Source organism: Fringilla coelebs (assembly GCF_963513975.1).
Source record: "Fringilla coelebs genome assembly, chromosome: 4".
NCBI lineage: Eukaryota > Metazoa > Chordata > Aves > Passeriformes > Fringillidae > Fringilla > Fringilla coelebs.
The window spans coordinates 52,952,982-52,980,656 of record NC_140032.1 but is presented as its reverse complement, the minus strand read 5'-3'; the positions used below and the strand labels follow the sequence as shown (position 1 = coordinate 52,980,656).

At 36.4% G+C, this 27,675-nt stretch overlaps 1 protein-coding gene across 1 annotated transcript in view; it reads left to right on the top strand.

Annotated features, from left to right (window-relative positions):
* The window catches only part of CCSER1 (coiled-coil serine rich protein 1), a gene marked incomplete at its 5' end in the record, with an annotated part of 535,256 nt that overhangs the window by 306,477 nt on the left and 201,104 nt on the right, over nucleotides 1-27,675 (top strand). The window contains one exon of the mRNA XM_084203900.1: nucleotides 4,014-4,091. Coding sequence (XP_084060026.1) covers nucleotides 4,014-4,091 — 78 coding nt within the window. The remainder of the gene's footprint in view (nucleotides 1-4,013; nucleotides 4,092-27,675) is intronic.

Here is a 27,675-nt window from a genome sequence, read left to right as displayed (position 1 = left end):
CTGTTTTCTCATGCTGTGCTCAAGAGACAGCTGGGCTTTTTACTGGGCTTCACAAAGTATTTTCAAGTGTGATGTGACTCAGCTGTACCGCAGCTGATCGCTGGAGCTGTGCTGGATATCATATGTTTTCTTCCCAAACTGAGACTCAAACCAATAGGGACTCAATTTCTATGGAAATAGCTGTCATAAAGTCAATTCTGTAGCTCATTGTAGTCTGTAAATTAGGTAGAATAGATGGTGGAAAGCAGGTTTTTTTCTACTTGTTATTCCTTTGCTCTCTTCCTAACTGCTGCTGTTGATTAAGTTTAATCCCAAAGCACATCAGAATTAAAAGACTTTGCATTTTTATTAGTCTTCTGAAGAACAGCTTTTTCTCCCCAGTTCTGTGTTGAACATAAGTTGTTATTCTCAGAGGGGTTAATGCCTGAGTTAAGGGAAGTAATCACATGTAAGTTGTAAATCTGACTGCAGTGTTAGTGGCTGTTGGAGGCTGTTCTGGATGTATGCTGAGACAAAATTTTTAAATACCACTTTTATATTCATAAGGTCTTAAAATAATCTGTGCAGACTATAGCAGACAGAGGTAAAAAGATAATTTATGGTATTTTATATTTTAACTTAGTAGCAATAAAGGTGAAACAGCCATTAGAAAAAAAAATATTTAATACGCTATCTACCAGACAAAATATAGTCCATGAGTATGAAAGCCACAGCTCTACTGGACAGTAGAGTTTTCCTTTAAAATAGCTGGAGCAGTAAGCTTTGCTCCTTGATTTAATGTGACCATTTTAAGTAATGGACAAGCATTTTCTCTTTGGAATTTGCAATTAAACAAAGCACCACAAGTGGTCACCATGCTGTCGCTGGTAGGGAATGGAATAAGAAGACTGTCACAAAAAATAACTTTGACATGTTTTGCAGTCAAAGCTATGAAAATTGTTTTGATGCTCTCCTGTTCAGAGAAGGAATGTTTTAGAAAAGCAATGTCATGTTTGAAGATGTATCAATATCAACTTCTACTGACTCCCTAAATCTAAGTAACTGACTACCTTTTTTTCCCTGTCTGCCTTTCAGTGGGGAAGAATTAAGTTGTTTTCTTTGTCTTACATTTCTTACTTTTTATCTTACATTTCACTTTTCTGTTTTATTTGTAATATTTTTACTTGCATCAGTTTACAGCTGATAACTGTTGTCTTCCTATTTCAGCACCTTCTGGTGACTTATTAAAAACATAGTAATAATATAGTAAGTATTCAAACCATGACACTCTAGTACCAGAGCTAGTTTGAGATATAAACTATATATGGACTTATTCCCCTGTGAAGAAATAGACAGAAACATGATCTTCATTGATCATGGTCTAATGCTTTTCATTCTGGTTGTTGAAATATCACAGTCAGTAATCTCAATAACTGAAGCAACTGCAATGTTTGAGAAAATGTCCTTCCATGTAGTTTTTTTCTCTCTCCCTCCCCTCAAAAAACACACTGATAGACACACACACACACACACACACACACAGAGCGGTACAATGAATGTTCCTGGCAATGTTGTTGTTAAAACAGCCATCAGCTCTTCCTGCCTTTTCACTAATTAGGATGGACCCAGGGAATAAAAGTTTTTCATGCTCTTATCCGTGTCACCTACAAATGTACTTTTGTGCTGTTTATTTTAATAAGAAGCAATAACAACACACAGAATGGTAAGAAAAGATGCTCATTAATGCTCTCACTTTAAAAAAAGTCACCTAGAAGTACTTTGGCTGATCCTAAAAATATTATTTAAATAAATTACTTGGTCCTTTCTTAGTCTTTAGAAAGGCAAAGGTACCTATTTTGTTTTCCTTTTTTTTTCCTTATCCTTTTAAGGAAAAGGACAAGGAAAGATCTATTTGCAGTCTTTTTACTCTGTAATATCTTAGAGGAGGGAGAGTTGACTCCTCCCAAATACATAGAGGACTGGCAGAAAGCAGGACTGGGTTGCATATGGAAAAAGTCAATAATTATTAAGTTCACTCGGATGCCTCTAAAAGAAGGAAATTTTTGTCTTTTATAAAATGGCAAAAAGGTATCAAGGAAGTTTCAGGGCTTGAAAAAACGTTCAAAATTGCTTTAAAATGTTACCTGATAATAGTAATTCTCATTAGCAGAAATGCTGTGAGGGTAGTAGAAGGCTGCTGTGTGAATAGATGTCAAGGTAACTTACTTCTTTGTTCTGAATCAGTGTTAGAGTGTGCTACCTACATCTTTCATTTTCTATTTTGCTATACTTCAGAAGAAAGAAGAGGGTTTTAGTTTCAAACTTTCTTTTCCAGTACCTGGACATCTGGAATTTTTCAGTTTTCCCCATTTTATTAATTAGCTCACTAAAAGTAAATAAAAAATATTACCATGTTAATGTGGAGTGAGAGCTTGGATATGTTCAAAATGGATCTCACTGCATATGCATAATTAAAGGAGGAGCTCCAGGAAAGGAAAGAATATTTGTTATTCCAGCCTTTCTAACTTTCCCAGTAAATTTGTTGCCTTAATGAATATTTGGACTTAGTCAGGGTTTTTTACACTCTGCTTTTTCAAAATAAATATTTGTGAATCCATACAGAAAGAGCAGAAATGTTCCATTTGATCAGATACACAGTTTAATGATGGTATTGCTCCAATTGCTATATTACTTGAACACCCAATATCTATGTTTGGAACTGGAAAATTCATGGAGCTTCTGAGCAGTAAAATATGGTAAAACAAGATAGTTGATATATCATAATGCCTGTTTTTTAAACATGTAAATGTGAGCTGGGTAGTGGACTAGTAATTCAAACCTCAAGAAGACAAACCATTTCTGTGAGAACTAGGATTTCCTTTTCTATGAATTCAGTTTTAACTTGGTTGTTACCAAGCAAATTTGTTATCAGCAAGCAAATTTGGGCTTAAGTGTTTTGTACAAGTGAAGAGATCAGTCTGAATTCTGTTTTCCCCCATCCTTATTTAAAGGGTTAAAATACTGGAGACAAGCAGCACTGATGGGTTGACTTCTTTCTGCTGTTTACTCAATGTAGTGATATGCCTACCTTGCCTTGAATCAAATAATATGAGAACTTGAGAGTCAGTTAACTTGAAATTCAATTTAAACGAATTCTGTTTTATTGTAATACATTCCTGTCGGTAGCATTCAATTATATTTTGTACATCTTGAGGAATTTCAGTTCAAGGTAAGCATTTTTTACAGATACAACTGGAAAGTTAAACTGAATCAGTAAGCAGGAAAACATAAATCAAGGCAGTAAAGAACTTTGCATTCTCCTTCCCCTCCTGTGTGGCTTTTCCTGCCTTACCCCGCATATTTAAAGTTGTTTTTCCAAATACCTTCTCCTGGAAACTAAAATAGTATGCTCAAGGACTTGATGAAAATCAGCAAGATTAGTGATCAGTTTCAAATGAAGTATCAGAATCCAGGCTTTTTTGTGTCAAAGCAGCAAGATATCTTTGCTCAAACCTGTCCAGAGGTTCCACGCCACACTTCCAAAAATTATTGAGGTACAGAGGGACAAGGATGGGAAAAGCAGAAAGCAATGCCATACCCAAGAAATGCCATATTTCTGGCGGGGGGGGGGGGGGCAGAAGTCATCTCAGGCTTGTGATCTGCAAGTTTGCATATTCCTTAAACATTTTTAAAAAGTAAATTATTTCTTTGCTGTTGAAGTGGTGCTGGTATTTGCTGGAGTCTCTGCAGCTGCTCAGTGCTTCATACCTGTCTGTCTCAGTGCCATCCTTCTTGGGGACCCCACCGCAGCACAGAGTTGGACTATCTGAGTCCACCTCTGTTTAACAGGAAGATAAATTTATGAAATCATACAACAGGAAGGAAATCTACCTCCCAGTGTGAATAGCCCCATAATAAATCTATTTCTTACCAGCTGTCCATGCATGAGTTTTGAATTTATCTGGATGTTTGGAGGTGCAAAGCCCAGTGAGGAAAAACATGACTCACCTGTGCAATGTTATTTTGTTTTACAGGAAAAGGCTCAGTGCTTTCAGAAGGCTCTCACTTCACAAGCAGATAAATCCACGCAGACAGAACTCGTAGGCCATGATGTAAGTAGCTGTATCAAACAGTATTTTTTTATCATGTTTGTGGGTGTTCAGACTTCTGTCAGCTGGTTTGCCTCTGCTGTTGTTGTGTCCATGCATGGATTTGGTGATTCTAAAGTACCTTCAGAAACATGAGAAGATAATTACAACTGCCTGCCAGCACACAAATGCCCTGTTAATTTGAGGCTTTATGAAGAGCTGAGAATTTGCATAAATGAATGTGGATGGTATGTATTAGTGCTTTGTTGGGTTTTTTTCCAGTATTTATTTACACACTTACTGACAGTTAATGAGGTTATTATGTTTGGAATTGTCATATGCTGTCTAAACAAGGTTTGAAATTTGAAAGATAATGGAATAAGTACAGTTTTGCCAAGTGATGTTAAAACTCTCTTTCCTAAAGAGTATCTGCCAGAATTTCTCCTAGAATGTGTATTGATAATATGTGTCCTCATGCAAGAACACAGTCAGTGAAGATTCCTTAACTGCAGAAATATTATTTCCCCAGCTCTTCTAACTGGAAATATTCTGTCTGTGTGTGGCATTGCTTGAATACATGTAAGAGATTCTCTTGAGCCTCTTGAATAATCTTTGTGAAACATTTAGCACAGTTCCATTCTGGGACTTGTGCAAAGTCTAACAATAATTATTAAAAAACTCTTCTACAAAGTGGTGCTATGATTGTGCATTGGTATAGATCAATATGCTGATTCAAGTTTATGGAAAGACCTCTGGAATTAAAGCAGGCTTTGAAATCTTCCTTTTAGCTCTGTGTCCGTGGAGCATTACAGTTTTGTCTTCTGTGAATAGAAACAGCAAAATTTCACGCTTTAATACAGAAAGTTTTATCTTCACTAACTTCTTTTTTGTGGGTTACCAAACATGAACCCCTATGTTCTGCTGTGTCTGTGAAGTCATGTCTGGTGGAATTTACTGAAATTATGAGGTGTGTATGTGTTACTTTACTGCTGAAAAATCAAGAATATTCAAAAATATTTTAAAACATTTTTCTATATTGCAATACGATATCCACTTCTTCTGTAACCAATTATCCTTCACTTTCTGTGACCAATTATCCTTCACTTTCTTCTTTATTAGATGTCAAATAAAATTCTCCCACTGAAAATAGGAACAGAAAATATGTAAAGTTTGGGGGATTTTTGGTGTTGAATTGTTTATTTTTGGGTTATGTTTTTTGCTTGGTGTTTTTGAAGCAGATGTGATTTACGCTTTTTTGTTTTTTTTCTCCCAAATCAATTATATGGTATTCATGCTGTTAGGAGATTATATCTTTTTACCTTTTTCCAGTCTGTGTTCCCTTGGAGTTTGATGGGGAGTAAAAAATAACATTAGAACCTCCTCTCCCAAACAGGTTCAATTTTCTGACTGAGATTTGAGTGTTTAATGTCATAATAATGATAACAATAAGTTAAATAAATCCTTTTCTTTAGCATCATTCTTTTCAATTAGTGGAACATATTATTCAGCCTTCCCTGGTAAAATTCCTACCTTGTCACAGTTTCAATAATGTATTATCTCATACAGTCTGTTGCAATGCAGGAATAAAAGGAAATGTTGAATGTTTTTCTATGGAACAACACTTCACCTGTATTTATGTGGTACAGAGTTCCTGTGAAAATTCCATTGCAAGGGATTGATAGCAGAGAAATTTGAATGAATTTACAGGAATAACACAAGCCTGCTATGATCACAGTTAAGGGGACTCAGTGAGGAGGAATGTGCAAATAAATAGTGTTAACACTTTTTGTAATACTGTTTAAACTTCTTGCTCTTTTATTTATGAGATTGTGCAGCTTTTCTCTGAGAGATAGCCTGTTAATGATTAGTTCAGCCGTGTTTCTGTTGAATCCAAGTGGCAATTACATTCTTTGCTATTCCATGAGATTTTAAAGAACAAGTTGTAAGTGTTGCAAGTAGTATCTGTACATCATTTTTTTCAGGATGTCAGTAAGTGTGTACAACTGCAAGAATATTGTGCTAATATGAAATTCGATTAAATAGAAAAATACAAAACAGATCAGAGAATACAAGATGTATTTTTCACCCCATTAGTTACACATTCCGAGAACAGTATACATTGAATACTTCAGATCTGGTTTAAGAGGTAAGCAGAAAATTTAACTTCATTTCATCATTGCAAATTTGCTGCTTTAATTTAAAAAAAAAAACAACAACAACAACAGAAACGTCCTCACATTTTTATTTTTCCTTAATTCAAATTTAGAAGCTAATAGTAGTTTTATAAAAGTGCTACCAGGAATTTGCATAGCATTATTTCCTGAATGTAGTACAAATATTGATATATTGATATACACTACACAGTGTAATAATTCAGAAATGCTTAAAACAATGTCTCTATGAGTGGTTTGGTTTATATTCTCATATATTCTTTTGTTCCACTGTGTAATCTTAAGTTACGTGTTTTGCAGTTGAGAAAACTGAGACAGGTTAGTCCCCAAAATAAGTGAGACAGGTTTGTCCCCTGCTTTGTTTTTTGGGGTTTTTTGTTTTGTTTTGATTTTTTGGGGTTTTTTTTGTTTTGGTTTGGGGTTTTTTTGTTTGTTTGTTTGTTTTTTGGTTTGTTGGGTTTTTTTTGCTTCTGGACATCCTCCAGCAGTGAGACAGTTCTTTAGCCTTGGAGTTCATTTAGATGTGTCATTAAAAGTAAATGGAAGTTCTGACTTTGACTTAGATGAGGAATTAATTCTTTTGTCCATAGGGTGTGTAGTAATGAAAAAAAGCTGGAGGCGAGTCTGTATTTAGGAAGGAATGGGTGAAGAAGGAGGAAATTAAGTGTTTCACAAAGAGGAAACGTTCTTGTTTTTGTGTACTGCTCTGAAAAGTCATAAACAGTATTGAATGAGTGTTTTGGCTAAATGTGTGAGCAGCTACCAGAATGCAAGTTGTTAAAATGTATTTTATTTTAGTGGCTATAACATTATTACAGTCAGAATTTGACTGTCAAGGTGTTCAGTAAAGTTTGGATGATGCAATGTCCTGCAATAACTTTGAATGGTTGGATAATGTTTCTGATAGACCTCTGATTTTTTTTCCCCATCCAGCACATGAAGATTTTTCAGTGGAAATTGCTTTAGAGTACTTTAGTTTTAGTAAGCAAGTAGAAGATAAAGTCTGTAGCAGTAAAGATAATGTTTCTCATAAAAAACTGTTTGAACTGGAAAGCAAACTGCTTAATGTGTTTTCTGTATTAAAACAGTCTAATGCAAAACTTAACTACGGAATTAAAACATAAAGTTTAAAGTAATTTCTGATAAGGACAAAAGAGGGTCCTCCCTGATGAGAAATGCTCCAGTGTCCTTAAGTGAATAACATGACAACTTTGCTGTTTGAGGAAAATGAAAGTAAAAGATCAACACGACTATTGCATGTATACCAGGGAAGGCATTGGAAGGCGCTCAGGGTTTCTATAAAGGCTAGTTGCTTTCTAGTGTAGCGTGTCAAGGAATCCTCCTCTTTTGTTAGACCTAAATTTATTCTGGTTTCCAACATGTTTACTTAGAATCATTTAAAACATCTGGGAGTCTTGCAGAGAGAGCCATGTGCACAACAGATTGATGTTGAGGCGGCTAAATAATAAATTATTAATGTGTCTTCAATAATCAATGCCAGTTTAACCTCCTTCACCTTCCTGTAATTTTTTTTTTTAATTGAGAGATCAAGGAGGAATTTCTTTCATGTTGGTCAGGTAGCTAAAATGGACTGGAAGAGGAATAGATGCAGTCAGCTAGCACTGGGACTGATTGCAAGTTCATGTTATGGGATACAAATCTAATAATGGCAGCCAGCAAAATAGTAAGTCCAAAGTATCATGCAGGCATCACACAAGCACTCTGCAGCACGAGCCACTGCTGATTAGCTTTCATTAAAATGTGTCTCAAAACAGGATCAAACAATCACAGGACAATTCTTATTTCTGTCACCAAGGGAAATACAACTCAGCACCGCTTTGTCAATCTTTATCAGCCTTTGGATTAAAAGGGTTTTACTTAATTTTACTCTCCACAAAGTAGAAATTCCTAAGAGCTAACATGATTTCTGCAATGCCTTTTCTGTGTTTGCCTTCTGCTGATGTTATATGTTTCATATCTGAGAACTGCTATTCTGTTTGTTCTTTGTCTTTCATACTGAGATTGAAGCTGATGTAAACAGGCTTTGGACTGGTACTAAACTCATTCCCCATTTAATGAGCATTCTTTCCACTGTAGTGGTCCTTACATTTTGTATGATGCTTCTGATGTCTCAGACAACAAACTTGTGTACTGCTGCTGTCAATCTGCTGCAGTTTGGTTTGCACTGCTACAGACAAAAATTACTTTTCTTTGGTGATCACCAGCACTGTGTTTGCAACAGTACTGTGGGACAGATAAGAAGGGACTGACTTTTATCACCTGTACCATCATGCAATATTAAAATCCATACTGATACATATTTTAGGGTGTTTGTTTTGTAGCTTGCTGTGCATTCCCTTGGACAGCATGCCTGCCTTAACCTCTCAAAACTTGGGCACTGCCTTCTGCAGAGCCCTCTGTGTTTGATAGGGAAGAAGTGGAAGACAGGGAGAGGAGAGTGCTGTAACTGCACCTTCCTGCTGTGCTCCTGTTCCTCCCCAGCATCAGCCAGCCAGCCAGCACGGGTTGTGGAGGCTGTAAAGGGACTGCGTTGCATTGTGGCCTCTCCTTCTGGAAGGAAGGGGAACAGAATACTGAAGTAGTTGAACTTCCTGAACTTTCCAATCTAATCTAAATGTTCTCCTGCCCTAAGTATTTGTGTAGTTTTTACAGCCTGAGGGGAGTTGTGTTTTGCCACCTAAACTGGAAAATACATCCTACTTTTGCTCCTTCCCTTGCAGACTGATGTCCATCTGCTATTGTATTTCACTCCTAGGTTATATTTCTCCATATTTTTATTTGTTCTCTGAGTCTGTAGGCTCATGTATACAGGGAAATGATAAAAACTTGGGCATAATATACCTTTCCCTACTGCAAAATTACTTGAAAAAAAACACCAAACCTTAAGAAATCAAACCAGCCATTAACCATTTCAGTATTTCCTTTGATTATATGTCTGTGTACCTATTCATATCTGGATAACCAAGTTGTTCTTGATATGCTACATCCTTTCCTACAACTTCCTTTAGCATTCATTTTCTCTCCTTCTCATGTCCAATTTCCATTTTTACTATACAACTTCAAAATATCATTTCAAAATCTATGTTTTCTGGGGTGTGTTATGTGTGCAAATTATCAAGCTTTGATGGTGTCAACCTAGGATGATACTTCATTTGATTTTAATGATTGCCTACCACCAACACTTACATTACTTCACCATCAAACCTCTGCATACTTGGTGTTTGAATTACATTTAACCACCAAGTCATGAACAGGAATGAATTGTTGCACCTGCTCATGGCAGGGCAAAACAGTTCAAGTTACAGGCGCCAAATTTACTGGAGGAAAAGTGCTTGTGCTGAGGGTTTGGTGTTTGTGATGCTATGTGAAAAGTGAGAACAGGTTTTCACAGAAACTTCAGTAGTCAATGGGTTCTGGAACAGAAACTGAGGTGTGTCATATGAAAAAGACACTTTCATTCTGTGACTGATTATCAGCAGGGTATTTAATTTTTGTGATCTTCAGGAGTAAGGAACAATGAAATTTTCATTCTGCTCTGATGCTTAATTGATGTGAATGATCTTCAGTTTTGATTTATGGCATTCAGGGGGGGCTTCTGCATGCTTGTATAGATAAGTTCTGTGCTGTTTAAATATTTGTAGTAATATGATGATGTTATTATGACTGAGTTTCCTCACAGACCTGAAATTAATATAGTACTAGTACTAAATTAATTGTAGTATATAAAAATATATAAAGTACAACTTTTAAAAGCACTGTTTTCCAATAATATAAATTTCAATAACAGTGCAGTGTTTTTGTTGCCTTCTAAGTTTTAAATCTTTCTATTTATTCTACATTTTTCTGTCAGAGCCTTCTGTCTTTGTATCTGCAGTTATGCTACTGCTATCTTGCTTTGAAAGTACAATAAAATGCAAGGTACTTTGAAGTGTTCACTGAACTTACTAATTTTGCTTAGATGTGTTGGGGTGGGGGGAGAGGAATAGGGGGAGAAGCAAAGGAAGCTGTTTAGATATTCCTAATTTTTCATCCTAGAAGTTTTGTTGGGTTCAGACAGAAGTCTTCCCACGTTTTTCTCCTTTAGCTCTATCACTGCCTCCTCCTTAGACTTCTCCAGAAGTTTGCTTTTTCACTTAAATTTATCCATCTAGACTTTTTGATTAATTTCTTACTTTAATTTTTATGCTGTACGTACTTTTGTGCTGTACTAAGTATGACTTAGCAAAATTTATTTGCAATAGTCTATTTGCAGGTGTTCTAGTTGCATTATTTCTATTATAAAGAAAGCAGTTCATGACTACTCTCAGTAGGAATTAAGCGAGCAGCTATCCCTACAATTAATAGTATGTTCTTTCTACATCCACTGTGACCTGCTACAATAAGGATAGAAAGCAGTAGGACACTGACAAACAGGATATTTGAATAGATTTATATGATTGAAATAAAAAAACTATCCACCAGATTATACCTTGCTGAATCTGTTGTTGAATACAAGCAGTGTCTTATTTGTAAGGGCAGAAAATAGCAGCACTAAACCTTTTAGATATTGTTCAAAAGAATGAACTGGGAATTTAGTAAAATACACTCAATAACAATCAAGAATTCTAAGAAATAGCACCATTTTACAATAAGTGTTGAGTATATTTTCTGAAAAAAGAGAGAAATTTGATTTCACCTTGAAAAAAGATCAACAAACACAATGAGGCATGGATAACCACTGCATTGTAAGCAGTGTGTATGGGTTTTGCTACATTAGTGCACTTAGGGTGACTGCTTTTTATTACAGACTGATCTACTTACACACTTTTATTGTAATGTAGAAATGTTTTAACAGTGTGTGCATGTTGCGTGTAGATTTCCTCTGTTAGGGTAGTTCAGTCTGGTGACCTTATTGCAGTAAAAGCACAGCATCTGTTGTACATGAGGGTTTTCTGACTGGAACGGTGTCATGCACGTGCTGATCAGTCATATTCCTGTTTTTCTCTGCATTGTCACTTAAATCGTTGTGTTGATCATTAGTGTGAAAGAAGCTTTATTATTACGTGCTGCCTGCATGACTGCATACAGCAGAAAGAGTAATTCTTCATTTACTTTGTGTTGCCATCAAACCATGCATCACTAAGATTTCATTTAATTTCATTTCTTTTTTCTTTTCTTTCTTTTTTGTTTGTTTGTTTTGTTTGTTTTTAAAGGCCCTGTGGAACTCTCCATGTTCTGACGGCTTAGTTTACAAACCTATCAGCATCTCATTGGTTCCATCATTATTAAATTAAAAAGCAACATCTGGACACTCTGCACTTATGGATATAATTAAATACTGCTGTATCTGAAATGAGCTGCAAGTTACCATTGCTGGCAAAATTCTACTACTTAAGATAATATTTGTATTATGAACGGTCAAACGTCACTTTTTTTTTGGCAGTATCTGCATTATTAAGTGTATCTATGAATAAATTATTAGTAAGCTATGACAAAGTTATTATTTGAAATAAAAGTTATTCTTACCATTTTGTGCACTTAGTCATCCATTGGTGATTCACTGCAAGAAAATGTGAGAAAATCTTTCAGTCATGCTTGTCTCTTGAGATTGAAAAAATATGTCTTCAAGATCTGGAAACCTGAGGAAACCATTTTTTTTTTTTAACCTATATTTTCCTTTTTCAGTAATAACACTATTGCACTGACTGTGAATACAGGGTCAGGACTTTTCAATGTGTGGTCTATCTGATAAATGTTCATAATGATGTACGTAATTCTTGCGTGGGATCCAAGAATCATTTCTGTAGGGTATTTGATAAGGTTTTAGAAGGTCAGAATTTACCCAGCTTTATCCCAGGAAACGCAAGAGCTGATCCTAAAAGCATACACTGATTTTTTTAATCCATTAGAATCATAGCTTTACTATCTAATTTTCCTGTGGCTTCTAACAGATATTGCTGAGAGCAATCAATGGGGGCAAAGTAAGCATTGTGTTTGCTGGATGCGACTGTGTTGCTTGAGTGGATGGTGATTGTTGTCCAGAGGGTTGGGGTGGTGTGGGTGGGGAAGGGCAATTCCAAGTTTAGGGCTTTATTAAGCAAGAAACCAGTGAAATTTGCCACTGTCACCTCATCCAAGAAGGATTTCATTCACCAGGATGTGCCCTACACCCACCCTTACCAGGTAAGCTAAGGTGGTTGTGCCAGCAGCATTCTTTACCCTTTTCTCCTAATATATTTTCTTACTAACAAGAAACAATGCTTGAATCTTTTTACTGCACCATTTCAGTCAGGCCTCATAGTATATAATACTAACAGTCCCTCAACTGGAGCAACATTTAGCACCTTTAACTTTAAACAGAGGACATACTGCATTCATTCAGAAATAACATCTTACCAGTTTTAAATGGAGCAGAACTGAAAACAAAAGTATTCAGCTAAGTATTCATGCCAGTCTTGAAAGTGAATGAACCTTCTTCACAGGGGATGTTGCATTATGTTGGCTGATTCTGTACCAATTAACATGATGTTACTGTTTCTCAGTCTCACGTTGTCTTTTCTTTGATCCTAACAGTCATCCTTCAGCATTCTCTCTTGCCCTTTTGGAATTTCTTTGTGTGTATAATTGCATAGTTCATAATGTATTTGTTGGAATTATCTTGTAAAAGCAATTTAGTAGCTAATTCATAATTTAAAGAAATGACAGAAGCAAGCATGTGCATATTATCCTTTTGAACCTCACTTTGCGTGTTGAACTTCACCTGTTACAATTCTTCCTTCTTTCCTTGAACAAAAATCCTTTTTGCAATTGTTGATAAGCATGGAAATGCCTACCTCTTGCTTCCAGTTTTCATCCCTCTCTTTATTATGATAATATTTTTAATCTTTGTCAGATACTGTTCTTTTGAAGAGGATAGGCATAACATTTTTCATTGAGTTTTTGGCACAGAGATCTGTATTTCACCTAAAGAAATATATGGATAATGGAGAGGGTTGGGAAAAATTGTGTAAGTTAATGAAAGAGGAATAGTGGAATTAAAAAGATGTTTTCAGGGTTACAATGAGAAGTAAATAAGTTTCAATTTCTAAATAAAGAAGCTTTTTTGCGTGTCCCTCCAAAATCTGTGAAAGGATGCTTCAAAATACTCAAAGGGCTAGCTTATTTCTGTATCTGTTACATCATAGAAATGTTGTAAACAGCTATCATTTTAGTGCAAAACTCAACCCAACCCTTTGGCTTTTGGATTGGAGTTTAAGATTGGGTTTTTAACTTTCCCATGAAATTACCCATAAATCCCAATACCTTTTTTTCGTAATTTCTTTGGTTTATTTTCATTTTTCTATACCTTTACAAAGTAGTATGAACCAATAAAAATTACTCAGTTTGCTATTTTGCTCACCTAGCATTGGAATGCTCTAAAAAAAACCATGACTGACTATTCAGGCTTCAAGGAAACGCAATCAATTCTTTGTATGCAAAGGCAAGAACTTAATGCTAGTTTAATTAAAGTCTTAATAGTCTGATGAAAGACTGTTTTAATTATTATTGCAGTAGAGAGTGATACAGCACATCTAGTTCAAACAGTCCAAAATTAAAAATATATATCTCTTTCTTTGGTGTATTTTATTGCTCATTCTTGCACAGCCTTTTGTGATCTTAGATCACAAAAGGTCAGTGGCTTCTGGTCAGTTGTGGGAGCATTGTAGTAAATCTGCTATTATAACTGCTTGTAGGAGTCCTATAGTAACATTGATTTCTTTCTCCTAATTCTGGAATCCAGTTGGGATCTGTCTTATATGTTTGTTATCATGTTGTGCACCTTTTTCTTACCATGGATTTCAAGTGCATGTGACATCTCTGTTACCCTTACGACTGGTTTTACTGCGCTGCAAAGATTTCTTTCCTTTGATGGTGAGTAACTTCATAGCCATGGAACCTCTGGTGTCATGCAATGCCTGTAATTAGTTGGGCTGCTTGTTATTGGAAGATCATTAACAGAGTAAGTGCTTGCTACTGATATTTCTAAGATAGAAACTTCTAGCTGACAAAGCCACCTCTGCTCTCCAAAATCTTGCCAGGTAAATCCTATGAAAGGTGTTACGTAGCTATAAAAAACTGAACAGCTGGTGCAAAAAGGGTGATAATAACCTGGTCATTTGGTGACTGCCCTTTGGAGCTTAAGTAAGTTATCCTGTAAATATTCAGAAATAAAATAATCTGAAAATATCCAAGTAAGCCAGGCAATAACAAATGATGCTCGTGTCATCAGCTTGATCCAAAGGCTGTGTCTTGTTCCAAGCAATGGTAACACCATGTTAACAGAGATAAAACACTAAAACACTATTGGCAAAATACTTTGTTCTCATTCTGAGCATTGGCATTTAACAGATGCAGAGGTTTGTTATTTTAACCAGCACACAGTGTTTGTCTCCATTTGATGCTTTTCAAGTGGTACCAGCTAACATGAGTTTGCTCTCTGTGATTTCCTCCAGGGACTTCTGAATGTGCGAGTGCAAGGCTGTTTTGTACAGCACAGGAGGGGAAAAGTAGAAGTTGAGTGAATGGACTTAAAAGTAACAAAGGTGCAAAAATGTTGCACCTAGAGCAAATATTCTGTGATAAATGTTGAAAGGCTGAGAAGGATCAAGAGTGATTTTAACAGTTATGAGCAGTAAAAGGCAGACAAGTCTCAAAAACCCAGGGTACTATAGAGAGGCAGAAAGGTTCCATCCAGCTTGAATTGAAGGCAGATATTTTTTATCACATAGTGGTTTGGGGGTTTTTGGGTTTTTTTAAACTTCTGAAGTTATTTCAATCTGAAAACACACAGAATATTGTGAATACTGGCATAGGAATTATTCTGTTGCAACTCAAAATGCATTTGGGGCAATAAAGGATTCCTGTAGCTTATCATGTTTATGAAAGGCATTGTCAATAATTTGTAGCATGATCATTAAGACTTTTTGTGGTCATAGGTTATGTGTGCATGGGGAAACAGCTGGACATGTCATTGGTTTTGAGTAGATAGGAGATCTACTCAGTGGCTTATCTTCTGAAACTGTTTAACCAGTTTTATCTAGTGGTTTTTAGGTATATTTGTACTATTTGGTCACTTCACTAGTTTAAACTGCTCAGTATGCTCTAGAATTTTAGATAACTGTTAAAACTTAGGGGATAAAGCCAGTATATAATGCATTTTACTAAAGAAACAAAGTGCCATTTCTATCATTTATCTATTGCTATTTCCTCCTCAATAGAAGTGCAGTGGGAACTATATCCAGGCTGTGTACTTGGCCTCCATTTCAAAACAGTGCTCTCTTAGTATTCATTTATTCATTTTTAGTAATGGAAACTTCTACTTCTTAGGAGTCAACAGAATATTAACATTAATGATAAAACAGCAAGAACGAGCATGAAGGGAAAAGATTATAAATGAGATTTGGGAAGTAGTAATGTTTCTTTTGTATTGTACAAAAAAGCATTAAAATGAAAGTAGAATCTACTGGCTACCAGCAATAAAAGGAAAAAAAGTTCTGTTTGGTTGCTAGCAAATGCATTACAAAAAAAACCTTCCCAAGATATATTTTTGTGTGTGCACCTATTAAGTCATGCTGGAGTTGAAAGTGCATGAATTAGATACCATATTAGAACTTTATATTCAGAACCAGCTTCATTACTTTCAAGGAGAATTTAATTTGTCTAAAGACACCAAGGAAAAGCTTGGTGGTGCTGTTAATGATAAGTTTAATGATGAAATTAAGTGCTAGTTTTGTATTTGATACTATGTGTAATGGTGCATGCATGATATCGAATATTTGGTGAGAAGTGCCAACACCTGCACTGACATACTACATTTTAAGCAAAGAATGAGGAAAGCACAACTGCATGAAAGAGGTGATGGAGACACTAAGATCTTCAGGTCTCAAACATATAAAACAATTTTAAGTGCACACATCAAAGACACAAGCTTCCCAATGTACAGGTATTAAAAAGCGTCCATGTGAATACAACTTTGCGTATGTGTGTATGTCTATTATTTCATTTTCAGTCTCTGAAATGATTCAGGACAAAAAAATGAATGCAGAGGCAAATCTACTAACGGAGTCCTGTTGTGTTATGAATAAATTCTGCCAAGAGAACCCCTAAGAAATTGCCAAGTTTCAGACATTAGAGAAATAAAGACAACAGGGAAGAAGCCAAGTTTCACTGGTTAAAGATAAAATTTGCAAATGGACCAGTTCACTGATTCTGTTGGGCTTCAATGAAGTCCCTTTTTGAGATCCTCTATGTTTTGCAAGCATCCAGATAGCCCAAAAATCACTCAAGTAATTGAACAGAAATTTAACATGAGCAAAAATTGTGAGACTAGTGATGGACAGTTAGCTTTTCAGACATTTTCATGCATCTGCTCAAACTCCCACTATCACAAGTTTCTTTGAAGGCTTGTGGAACTGTCCTCTGACGTTGGTCCATATATATCTATACATACGTACATACATAGACACACACACACATATATGTATAGCAAAATAAATCCAGGACTTTTTAATCATTCTGATACCTGGACAGAAGTGAGCCCATTTTTTTCTGTGTCAGAAGCTTGCTGAATTGCAAATCTAAATATAAAATGAGCTGAAGCCATAGATAACGTTACTTATGGGACTCTGGAAATGATGGGAACATTTCAGTGAACTCAAGGCAGGGCTAGGAGGTTATGTCATTTGTGCATTCCTGCTTTTAATTGGGATCTGGGACTGAGTGTCTTACTGTGCTTCAGGAGATGCTCCACTGTGGGCTCTCCATGGGCTGCAGTTCCTTCAGGGCATAGCCATCTGCTCCAGTCCACTTCTCTCTAGAGGCCACAGTGTCTATGTTTTCTTCAGTCCCTGGAACACTTTCTCTTCCTTCTTCACTGATTTGGAGGTTCACAGTACTTTTTCCTCATCTTTTTTCCTTCACTTGTCTGCATCCTGGTGTTTGTTCTTGCTCTTCAGTATGTTTTCAGAGAGGTGACACCAACTTATGTGATGCTCACTGTGCCCTGTGTGTGGGTTCATTGTGCAGCTGCCTGGCAGCATCTTTGTGCATGAAGTTACAGATCTGGTAACATGTGAGAGATGAGTATTATAAAGTAGCTCATTAGAGCTGTGAGTTTAGGTCCATAACAAACTCAGGAACAAATGGAACTGCAAACCTTGTGTTCCAAAATACCTGGGTCCACTGAGACTGTGGTGTTGGTGATGACTGCTGTGCATACATCCATTGACTTCCATTGGTGCTCCAGGCCAAGAGACCTCTTTTTTCCCTGCAGGAGCTGGGCATTGCATCACTTTAGGAGGAAGGGGAGAAGTTAGTTGGTTGATTCCATTCCTAAAGACCAGGTTTTTCTGTTTTCCTTTCTCTTGTTTCCATGTCTGCAAATTTCTCTTGCTGTTGGAAATATTTGCAAACCCTGTTAGTGGTAGAGCTTTTGTTCTGGCTCATTATTTTCCCCTGCTGTTGCTCCTTTGCTCATTTCCTTTTATCTTGCTTGTATTGTTTTTATTCTCTCTCCACATTACAGTCCCATTTGGCTCATCCTCTCCTTTCTTTTCTATAAAACATGATTTTTATCACCCATAAAGCATTCTTCTAAAACTTCAACAATACTAAAAACCGGAAAGTCACACTTTTCCTTGTGAATGCTGTTTTGCCTCAGTCTTTTTCTTATTTTTAGGCAGAAGGAAAGAGAAGAAGACATTTAAGGCAAAATTACCCATACAGGATAATTCTCGGGGACTAGGAAGTGATACCTTTTCTGTAGTTCTTAATGCCAGTTGCTATGTTGAAAATCTATGAAAAGAAAATAATGCCATTTTCAATTCTTGGCAGGTGAAGGTAATTTTATTTATCTTTTTAAGTTCCTAGAAAATTATATTGGTTTATTCTATCTTGTACTGAGAAAGAAATTCCTGTAAAACTTGTTTATCCACCATTTGGTTTTCTTGAACTATTTGTAACACACTCTGAAAGGAATATCAAGGAAGTTGTACTGTGTGCTGCCAGTTTGGATTGCATAGAGAGCAACCATTTTTAGCTGACCACGCAGATGTACAAATTAATTAAAATGTGTTTAGATTCTTTTTGGGATCTACAGGAAGCTTTTTAGACTCCCAGAAAGCTTATTTTACATGAGTACCCATAATGTATTGGATTTTCAGCAGGTCATGCCACTGTTTTGGCTAAACAGAATGATTTCTTCATATTGGGTCATGTCACACATTTGTGGAAGGTCCTAGGACAGTAAATTGGAGGATGCAAAGGGGGGAAGAACGTGAGCTATTCCCCATCCATATTGCTGGCCTGGACTTCAGAAAAGATATCACAGTTCTTGTTGCACAACAAGAAGATTGCTTCAAATCTTAAAGCTCTTTAAAAGTCTGGATGAGTTACTTAATGTTACTGTGTAAAGACAGGCAAATTTAATAGCTTTACAACATTGGGTAGGTTTCCTTCCAAAGACACTCATTTCTGCTTCTTTTCTATCCTGCACTGTTCCAGCTGTAGCTCCTCTTGCCCTTTGGTTGTAAATAGTGAATACAGTATGCTCCTTTACTTTTGATAACATTAATTAATCTGTGATTAGTACAAGTATTTCTCCATAAGCATTAAAAAACATGCTCAAAGTCTTGGGGCCATGTGTTCATAAAATATTCATCTTGCTCTTATATTAATTTGGTCAGATTAATGCAAGACCAAATAAAAATCTCATTAAATCCACCTGGCACATCATACCCACTCAAGATTTTGCATGGCAAAAATTTCACCTCCTTTTCATAGGAGCCCTTTTAAAAGCTAGGCTATAGAACTGTCCTGTTGTCTAGGTCGTTCTTGCCCAGGGGAAACCTGCTGCTGCTTCAGACTTTCTTAGCCATCAAACTGGGAAAACTACAGAAATATTTACAGCTCAATACCTGTAGCCAGAGGAAGTTCTGTTTGGATTGAATGACAAGGAAAAGTGAACAGCCTGACCCAACTTCCTTGTTCAATTTGGGACGGCAGAACATTATATTGAACTACCCTGAGGCTTTAGGGTGAGTCTTTCAAAATGTCTTCTGCACATTTTCTTAGTTATTTGGGGTTTCTTTTGCACATAGTAAGCTTTTTTTTTCTTTTTTATATAACTCACTAAATATTACCCCAACAGTAATGTGAAATGTTATTCTCTAACCCTTATTTGGATACATTTGTTCCACTCTGTGTGTGTTAAGAGCTGATGTTGATATTTCAAATAAATAGCAGGGAAGTCTCCTACAGTGCATGACATTTTTTCCCTCTTACACCTGTCCCAAGACTTAAGTCCAGGTCAGTTCTCACAGATTAACAAATGCATTATTTCTGAAAAAAATCTGCTGCCTACAGGAAGCTATTTTATTTTGGACAGTGCAGGCGTGGGAGGCACTGGGGAGGGCATCAGGGGTGAAAACTCTATGGTATATTTCATGGAGTGTTCAATTTTTTAAAATTTTTTTCTATCTTTTTCTGAAATGTTATCTGGAAATTTCCAGAGCTTTCACTTCCTAGTCTTTTAAGCTTGCCTCCTTGACCCATTACAGTTCTCTAATTCCCTAGTCTCTGTTCCTCCCTGTATTTTTCTTTTTCCCTTTCCTTGGAGACTTTTTATTTGTCAGCACTTTGGTTTCCACACTACTCTTGTGCTCATTTGTGTACAGTCATCTTCCCCATCTGCAGTTCTCATTCTTGCTCAGCATCTTTCCTTGAAATATGTCTTTTTTATTTTCTTTGGAATCATATTGCTAGTGCAGAACCAATAACTTAAAGTCTTGAAATGCAAGTTTATATGGAGGTACCAATGAAGCCAAGAAGGAAAATTTTTGACTGTAGAATAAAATTTTCAGTTGGAAAAAGTTACTGCGTCATTTTTACTAACGCTTTTTTGCCTTACTCAGCATCTCTGTCAGTTTTATTGCAAAATAGGTTGTATGCCCAGGTTAAAAAAATAAGGTATATCAAAGATTGTCACAAAATCCTTATTTTTTTTCTCTCTTTTTTTTTTTAATTTTATTTTTTTTCTCCTGGGATTTTCCAGGCTCTTGGTTAGTGTTGAGTTACTGCATCTGGTGTGGATTTCCTGAATGCATACTGAATTAGCACATCACTATTACTCAGGCAAGTAAACTGGCTTGTGCACAGGCACTCCAGAAATAATAAAGAGGATATTTAAATTTTCTGACACTTTCTCCTACTGTTGGCTGTCATTTTCACCTGCTTTGTCTTTAAAAGCCAGTATCTGACTACAGAGTCAACATCTGTGGGCAAGTTTCAGCTGTAGCTGACACCTGGAGGACCTACATGATGGACTCTGCACTTTCATCATCATCTTTACTACAGATGTTTCTGTGTCTAAATCAGTGTTGCTTTGGTCCTTGTGCTACAGGGGAAAAGCTCTGCCAGCTAGGCCTGGTTTTGATAACTCCAGAGCTGTCATAGAATTGCAGTGACACTTGGGAGTGCGGGAGTTTTACTGCTTCCTTGCCTGCTAATTTCTATTATTTTGCTTAACTTTAATCAGAATTAAAATAACCAAGAAAACCCACATGTAGGGTTTCTTTTAAAATGTTCCTTTAAAATTGTTTTGCTGAGCTCTGTGGAGATAAGGCAAGTTTTGGGAGAGGGAGTATTTAATCCACAGGGCAGTTTAGATTCCCATGCTTTAGATTCAAACTGTTTCCTGGATTGGTTAGAAAAAGGCTAGAAGGTCTCTAGCTTGCTTTATTTAATCACCAATTAGATAATTACTATTTTTCCATGTAAAAATGGCACACAGGCACTAGACATAACATAATATACAAATCTGCCTCCTCCTTGTAACTGCTTTGAATTCAACGCAACCTTTCCGCAGTAGTTGATCAAATGATACATGATTATATGAAGCAGTGTGCTGGTGTTGACACCCTCTTAATTTCAATTTACCAAGGAAGGAATTGGCCAGTAGCAACTGTGGATTTTGCAGGTTGATGAATAGCCATGCTTGAAAACTGTTCTTTTTTTGTTGTCTAAATTATTTATGAGGCCTGAGGTTAGGCAAAGTTGGCAAACCGATTTATGATTGGTTTGCCAACTTTGTGTTTATACCTACACAAGGACCAGAATTTCATCTCTAGCCATAAATGGAAACAAAATCCAAATCACAGCATAAAGTGTCAAAGTATCTCTTTATCTCTGTAAAGAAAGGTATCCAAAGGGCTTATTTTTTGGGTCTCTTTTAGTAACTTCTTTTAAGAAGGGGTAAATTGTTTGTTCAATAAATATTAACTTTGATAACTCAACATCTCCCCATAGTTTTCTTGTTTCAGAAGAATAATTTGTTTTAGCTGTGTAATACACCACTAGGCTCTTACATAGCTTTAAGTTATATTTAAGATCCAGGCCTTCTTTTAGCAAAATAAAAACTCCCATCTTTAACAATATCTTTGTCAGTGAACTAGGTCAGATCAGCACACAGATCCTTACCTGGAACTTAAAAGGAGATGTTTTTTATATACTGAATTTTGTTGCACATCAGCCCAAGTACAAACCTGTTTTAAGTACCAGCTGTAGTCAGCATCCTCCAAAAACCTTAATGTTGATTGTGGATTTCTGTCAAGATAGTTGTTGAAATTTTAAATATCTTTGTAATGTAAGGGACGCAGGCACAAATTTTTATAAAAATATGAGGAGCTGGTAGGTTTGCAAAGGAAATAATAATTATTTGTAAGTCTGGAGGATGGGATTTGGTGTTGCCTTTTTTTTTCCCTTAATAGAGCACTTTTTCATTAGTGCAACTCTTTTTGTCCATCATTGTATTCTCACTTAGCACAATGGAGATTTTCCAGTGTGAAACTTTTGTACATAGGAGGTGCTAAAATCTTCATCTCAGTTAATGCTGATGAGTATTAATTGTTGTGTCAGTTTGTATGAACGTATGAAACTGTCATGTTCTAGGCATAGGGACTCTTCACTGTATTTGCCTGAAAGAGGGTTCACCATTGCTAGAATAGGAATCTGCTTTGCTTCTTTGCCTTTAAAAGGCTGCTGTGAAGGGCATCAGAGATGGGAACCATCCCTTTTTTTCTTTTTTTTTTTTTTTTACCTTGTAACGGGATCCAAAATTGAATATGCTGTTCATTTATTTGTGTGAACATAAATAGAATAGTATGATTTTGTTTTGTACAGTTCCTGTGAATGCATATGCCAGGATGGAAGTAAAAGGTATTTGCAGATTTTAAGAAATGGGGGACAGAAATTGCTTACTGCTTCCTTTGTTTAGCTCTCCAGATTCAAAAATTATTTCAAATTTATGACTTGCTCTGGCTTTCTATGGTTTTTGTGCCTTATTGAAGGTTCTGGTCAGGCCTCATTTTGTGATGAAACCATACCTTACATGGAGGGACACAGTGTGGGTATTCAGCTCTGTCACTTGTGAGGCAGAGAGAAGTGAGTATTCTGGCACCTTTTCTCAGCTCTTACACTGAACCCTGGGATCCTGGTCTGTGCAGAAGGAGAGCACTCCACCAGGGAATGCTGGTCCACCATAAGCCACGTGCATTGCACTGCCTTTTGTGGGGGCATGACCACATGCCTTTTGTATATTTTTGCTATGAAAGTTTCTGAACTGATACTGGAGTATGTAATTCTCCTTGTTGGAAAATATTTTTTTTTTTTTAGAAAAGTGGTGCTGACTTGGCTTAATCTGTTACTTGAGCAAGTGTGATTCATGGTTAATCTTCACTTGCATATGCTTATTGCAAACACTAATTAATCCTTTTTGCAAAGACAAATTATGATTAATGCATATCCTTAAAATTTATACCTAATTAGTCAGAATATAATCTTTACATTTGTATAAACAGAACTTAACATTTTGAACATTGTAGATAATAAGCAATTTTCTGAACTTACATTTACATGAGCTAATTAATGGTTGCTTCATTGTATTTACATTTGCAAACAGTTTTTTCCTAATTACTCAACTTAGTGCTCTGTGAACAGAGGAAAATAACATAAACATTTCACATCTGCTTTTATATCCAGCTTCATCTTTTATTGAATTAAAATATTGGCTCTATTGCTATAGATTTAATTGAATTTGCCTATACTTAAAAAGGAAGGAAATTCTGAACCTTTATGCTTTTACTATATTGATGAATTTTATTCTTGGGAAAGTAAACCCTTATGTAGTCATGAGCTTGATCACAGCATGCTAAAAATGCGTGGATCTGTATGCAATATGACAAATTTCTTGTGATAATAAATATATTAGAGATTTTCTTTATATGTACACTTTTTGTCCATTCTTAAATACAAGATTTTGAGATCTGGCCAGTGTAAAATTCTGAAGGAAAATAAAATTTCTCAGAGGCCTTAATTTTTGGGTCTGTTTCCAGAGGCAGATCAAAAAGTTCATGTGTGCATTGTGATGAAATGGGTAACTTGTACAATGTGGTAGTTAAAGCAAAGTACTAATTTTCAACTATGATATGCTAAAAATAAAAGCTAGCAGATCTTATTTTTGCAGCTGGTCTTTTACAAACTACTACTTTCTAAACTAAAGTAAAATCCATAGCTGAAACCCAATCATTATCTTGTATTTAAATCCATTCACGGCTTTCAAAGAATTTTAACTTTTTTTGGTTCCCTACCATGAGTCAAAAAATGTTTTTTATAAACATTTACTATCAGTACGTGAAAAATACACTTCAACCATCTTATAAAATCATAGCTATTAACAGTAACTGGTGATTATATGCTGCTTAGTGAAATATTTGTTTTGGTTATTGGATATGGCAGCTACAGTGTAAATAAAGAAACCTGAAACGATTGGTAAAGACTTGAAATACATTTGATCTCAGACATTTCATTATTTCAGTTATTACATTTTCTACACTACTAGTGTGAGTTTCTAATTTAAATAAATGATTCCAGGGCAGGTCTTGACATTGCTGCCAGTTTTAACACTGGGCTTCATTATGTGAGGTGTAATGCAGGTCAGAGATGTAGGCTGTTTTTTACCTCTGGTCACATAATTCAGTGGTGTGGTAGTGGGTGAATTATCGGCATTCAGGATGTGGAAAGGTGCAGTACAGACTGATGAAAAGTTACACTTATAAAAACTCCCTGAAATACCTCCATAAGCCTAACTTGGAAGGTATTCAAAAAAGCTAGAGATAGCTTTAGTTAGACTATCCAGGGTTATTTCTCCTTGGACCATTTTTTTGTCTGTCACTCAGTCCATGAATTTCACCTTTTGGGTTTGTAATTACACCTAGTAGTATTTTAAAAGCTACCAACTTTATTGTAATTTTTTTTCAGGTTATAGTGTGTCTTACTCTTTCCTCTGAGTCAAAAATGGGCATCAGTTTTAAGGAACAGCCTAGTGGATTTTTTCATGACTGTTGTAACTCTTTAGATGCATATGCTTTTGGTTTGTTTATTAATTGCTCAAAGCAAGACTCCAGGGAAAGCTTCTGACATGCTTCCATTGGAGGGGCATGACATGTCAAACAGGGCAGAACATAAATTGAACTGGGAACAGCAACAGATCTTTTACTTTCTGAGGCTTACTGGTATTTGAAGGTCTGATTTCTTAGTAGTGCTTGATCCATCTGTGAGTACTGAGATACAACCACACTTCTTAATGCACCTTATTTTTTGAAAAAAAATGTGATTTGTTGCTTGGGGGTTTTTTGGGCCAGAAAAAGACAGAGATGATGTGTTCAACAATGAAGCATTATTAGGATCAAAGTAGGAAGACAAGGTCCTCTCAAATGTTTTAATCAAATGTTTTCATTTACTTCAGAAAACTTAAACCCAATCCTTTTTATGCAAGTTTTCATTGCTAGTTGCATCTGTTTACCCTTCCACAGCCTGTTGCTTCCATTTTTTTAAGCTCTGAAATCAAGCTCTTTGCTTTTAACCTCCTATTAATTCTCCAGGTCTACAAAAAGCAGTTTAATTCATGTTCACATGTTGCGACACTGCTGTGTCACTGAAATTTCAGCAGTTTTCTGTACATTTGCCTACCTCACATTGTGTGTGTAATTTCCTCAGAATTTTACCTTTAAAGGAGACAGATCTTATTCAAGTACAAATCTGATCTTTAGGTTGTTTCTCTAAAATTTGTCTACATTTGTCTGTTTAAAGACTTTTTGGACAAAAGTCTTCAAAATCAAGACTGTAATATAAATAGAACGACTTTCCCTTCACTGCAATTCAGTTTAGATAATTTACAGTTATTCAATAGGTCCCTGTTTCACAATTATTCTTAAACCTTAAACTGCATCATTTATGTGTTGTTGTTCTTAAAATAAAGTCACTATTGAACTTCAAGAGCTGTCCACAAGTTGTGATCCAACGGTAATTTATGTAATAATGTTTGCCAGGGACTTGCAAGAGCTGCAAGTAATCACTGCTAAGGCAGTTTGAGTCTCCACATGTGTCCTCATTTAGGTATTCACTTATGCTGTCATAATTACTTAAATGTCACATTTAAACATTTCATCTTTTTCAATGCCTTAAGAGAGCTGAGTGATTATGGTGGCAACACCAGTTACCTGCAGGGAGGGAGTGCTACATTTTGTATATATGTATATACACACAAGTGGATCAGAAATTTAGCCCCAAGACACCCAAAATAATCCTTGTCAGCTGGGGGCTGGTAAAATTTCTTGAGATTGCTGCTGTGTTTTGGGGCTGCGTTTTAAGACTGGAAATTAGTAATTTGTGAAAAGTCCAAAGCAACTAGAAGGAGATGAACAAAAGTCAAGAAACCATCTCTTGTTCAGAGAATTTGCTGGAATCTGAATAGCTTAAGGAAAACCATACTAGAGACTGACATGGATCTCTTCAAAAGCTGTTTTGCAGCTTTAGTGTTGTATATGAACAGTGGTGAAGTTGAGAGTTAAAACTAAGTGGGAAAGAGGAAAATGTCAGTAATTCTTTATTAATAGGAACCTGGGAAGCAAAAAATATTTGTTAGCAAAAGCAGCCTTCAATGATACAGATCTGAGGTTGCCTGAGAAGGATCACCCTGGCATTCAGTTCCATCACAGAGTGGACATCTGACTTCTTACTGCCCCTTCCAGTCATGCTGAGCTGCTCACTCATCTTCACTTCAAAAAGTGAACAGTTTTCTACGGCTGCCTCAGTTTGAAAGCTGCTTAAAGCTCGGTCTGGAAGTTTAAAGAGCAGTATCATGAAATTGGGAAGAGTAGGTGGTTATGGGGAAGACTAACATCTCCTTGAAGACGTGATTCACTCCAGCTAAACCTGTCATTGACAGTTTGCCACTGGATTTGCACTAGGTCTCCCCAGACAACCTGGAGAGCCAATCCAGGATGGCATTCACTTCTCTGTCTGGTTTTGGTGCCGCCACCTGAGGTCCTGCCCAGGCTCCCTGGGCTGTGAGACCAGCCAGTGCTTTAAGAAAGGAGCAGCAGGAGACACAACAATACTATTGCTGCAGCCAGCTGGTGTAGCACTTAAGGTTTCCATGAAAGCAGAGGGCCTGGCATGGCTTTTCCCTTTCTCCTCATAGTGGACAGTGATTTTCAGGTGTTTGGGTGGTCCCTTTTCTTGGAGAGCTCACTGTAACAGTAACCTGTGATGCACTTGCTGCTGCTTGCATTGGACTGCGTGGGCTGCAGGACAAGCCTGTGGAGTCCAAACTTTGAATTCTTGTGCTCTGGAGGAGTGATATCCCACTGGTGGAAAGAATTGAACGAAAAGTTAACCTGATACTATGTTGATCCAACAGGTTTTTCAGTGTGGGGTCAGAGAAATCAAGGCTCTGGCTGGAGAATTCACAGGGGTAGGTGTAAAATCAGTGTAAAGTTTAAATGGGGTAGAAATAGCTGGGGTTCAGGCCGTAGCATGGGTATGGGCATGCTCAGGCTTGTGCTTGGGGTATAGATTCTTGCCAGTCTTCATGAGTGTTTTAAATTGTTAGTAATCAATCTCAAACTGCCACAAAATGCAGTAAGTTGATGGACTTGCTTTTTTGAATAAATGGAAGTGAAAATACTAATTTTGTTAACTGTGTTCTCAATTGGGTCATTAAAAGTAGTTCAGTTACCATATGCACCATAGTGCTGAAACCCTGAAGCTATTGAAAGGGAAGCCTGAAAAATGTAGTTTTATGTTTGCTAGGAAAACTCAATGCTATTAATATAAGGCTGGCAAGAGATAAATATCTGTTCATCAATATTTCATCTAGACAAATTTATCATAATGTTTTCACAAGCACCCATCCTTAAATATATTCCCCAAACTCAGCCAAAAGTGTCTTTGTGCTCCATCCTTAATCTAGCATCTTGCAACCCCTGGAGTATAGGAGTGAGAAGATGTTTACATAGTATATTAGCTCCAAATGTTGATTTCTTTATTTTTTTGACAGCTGT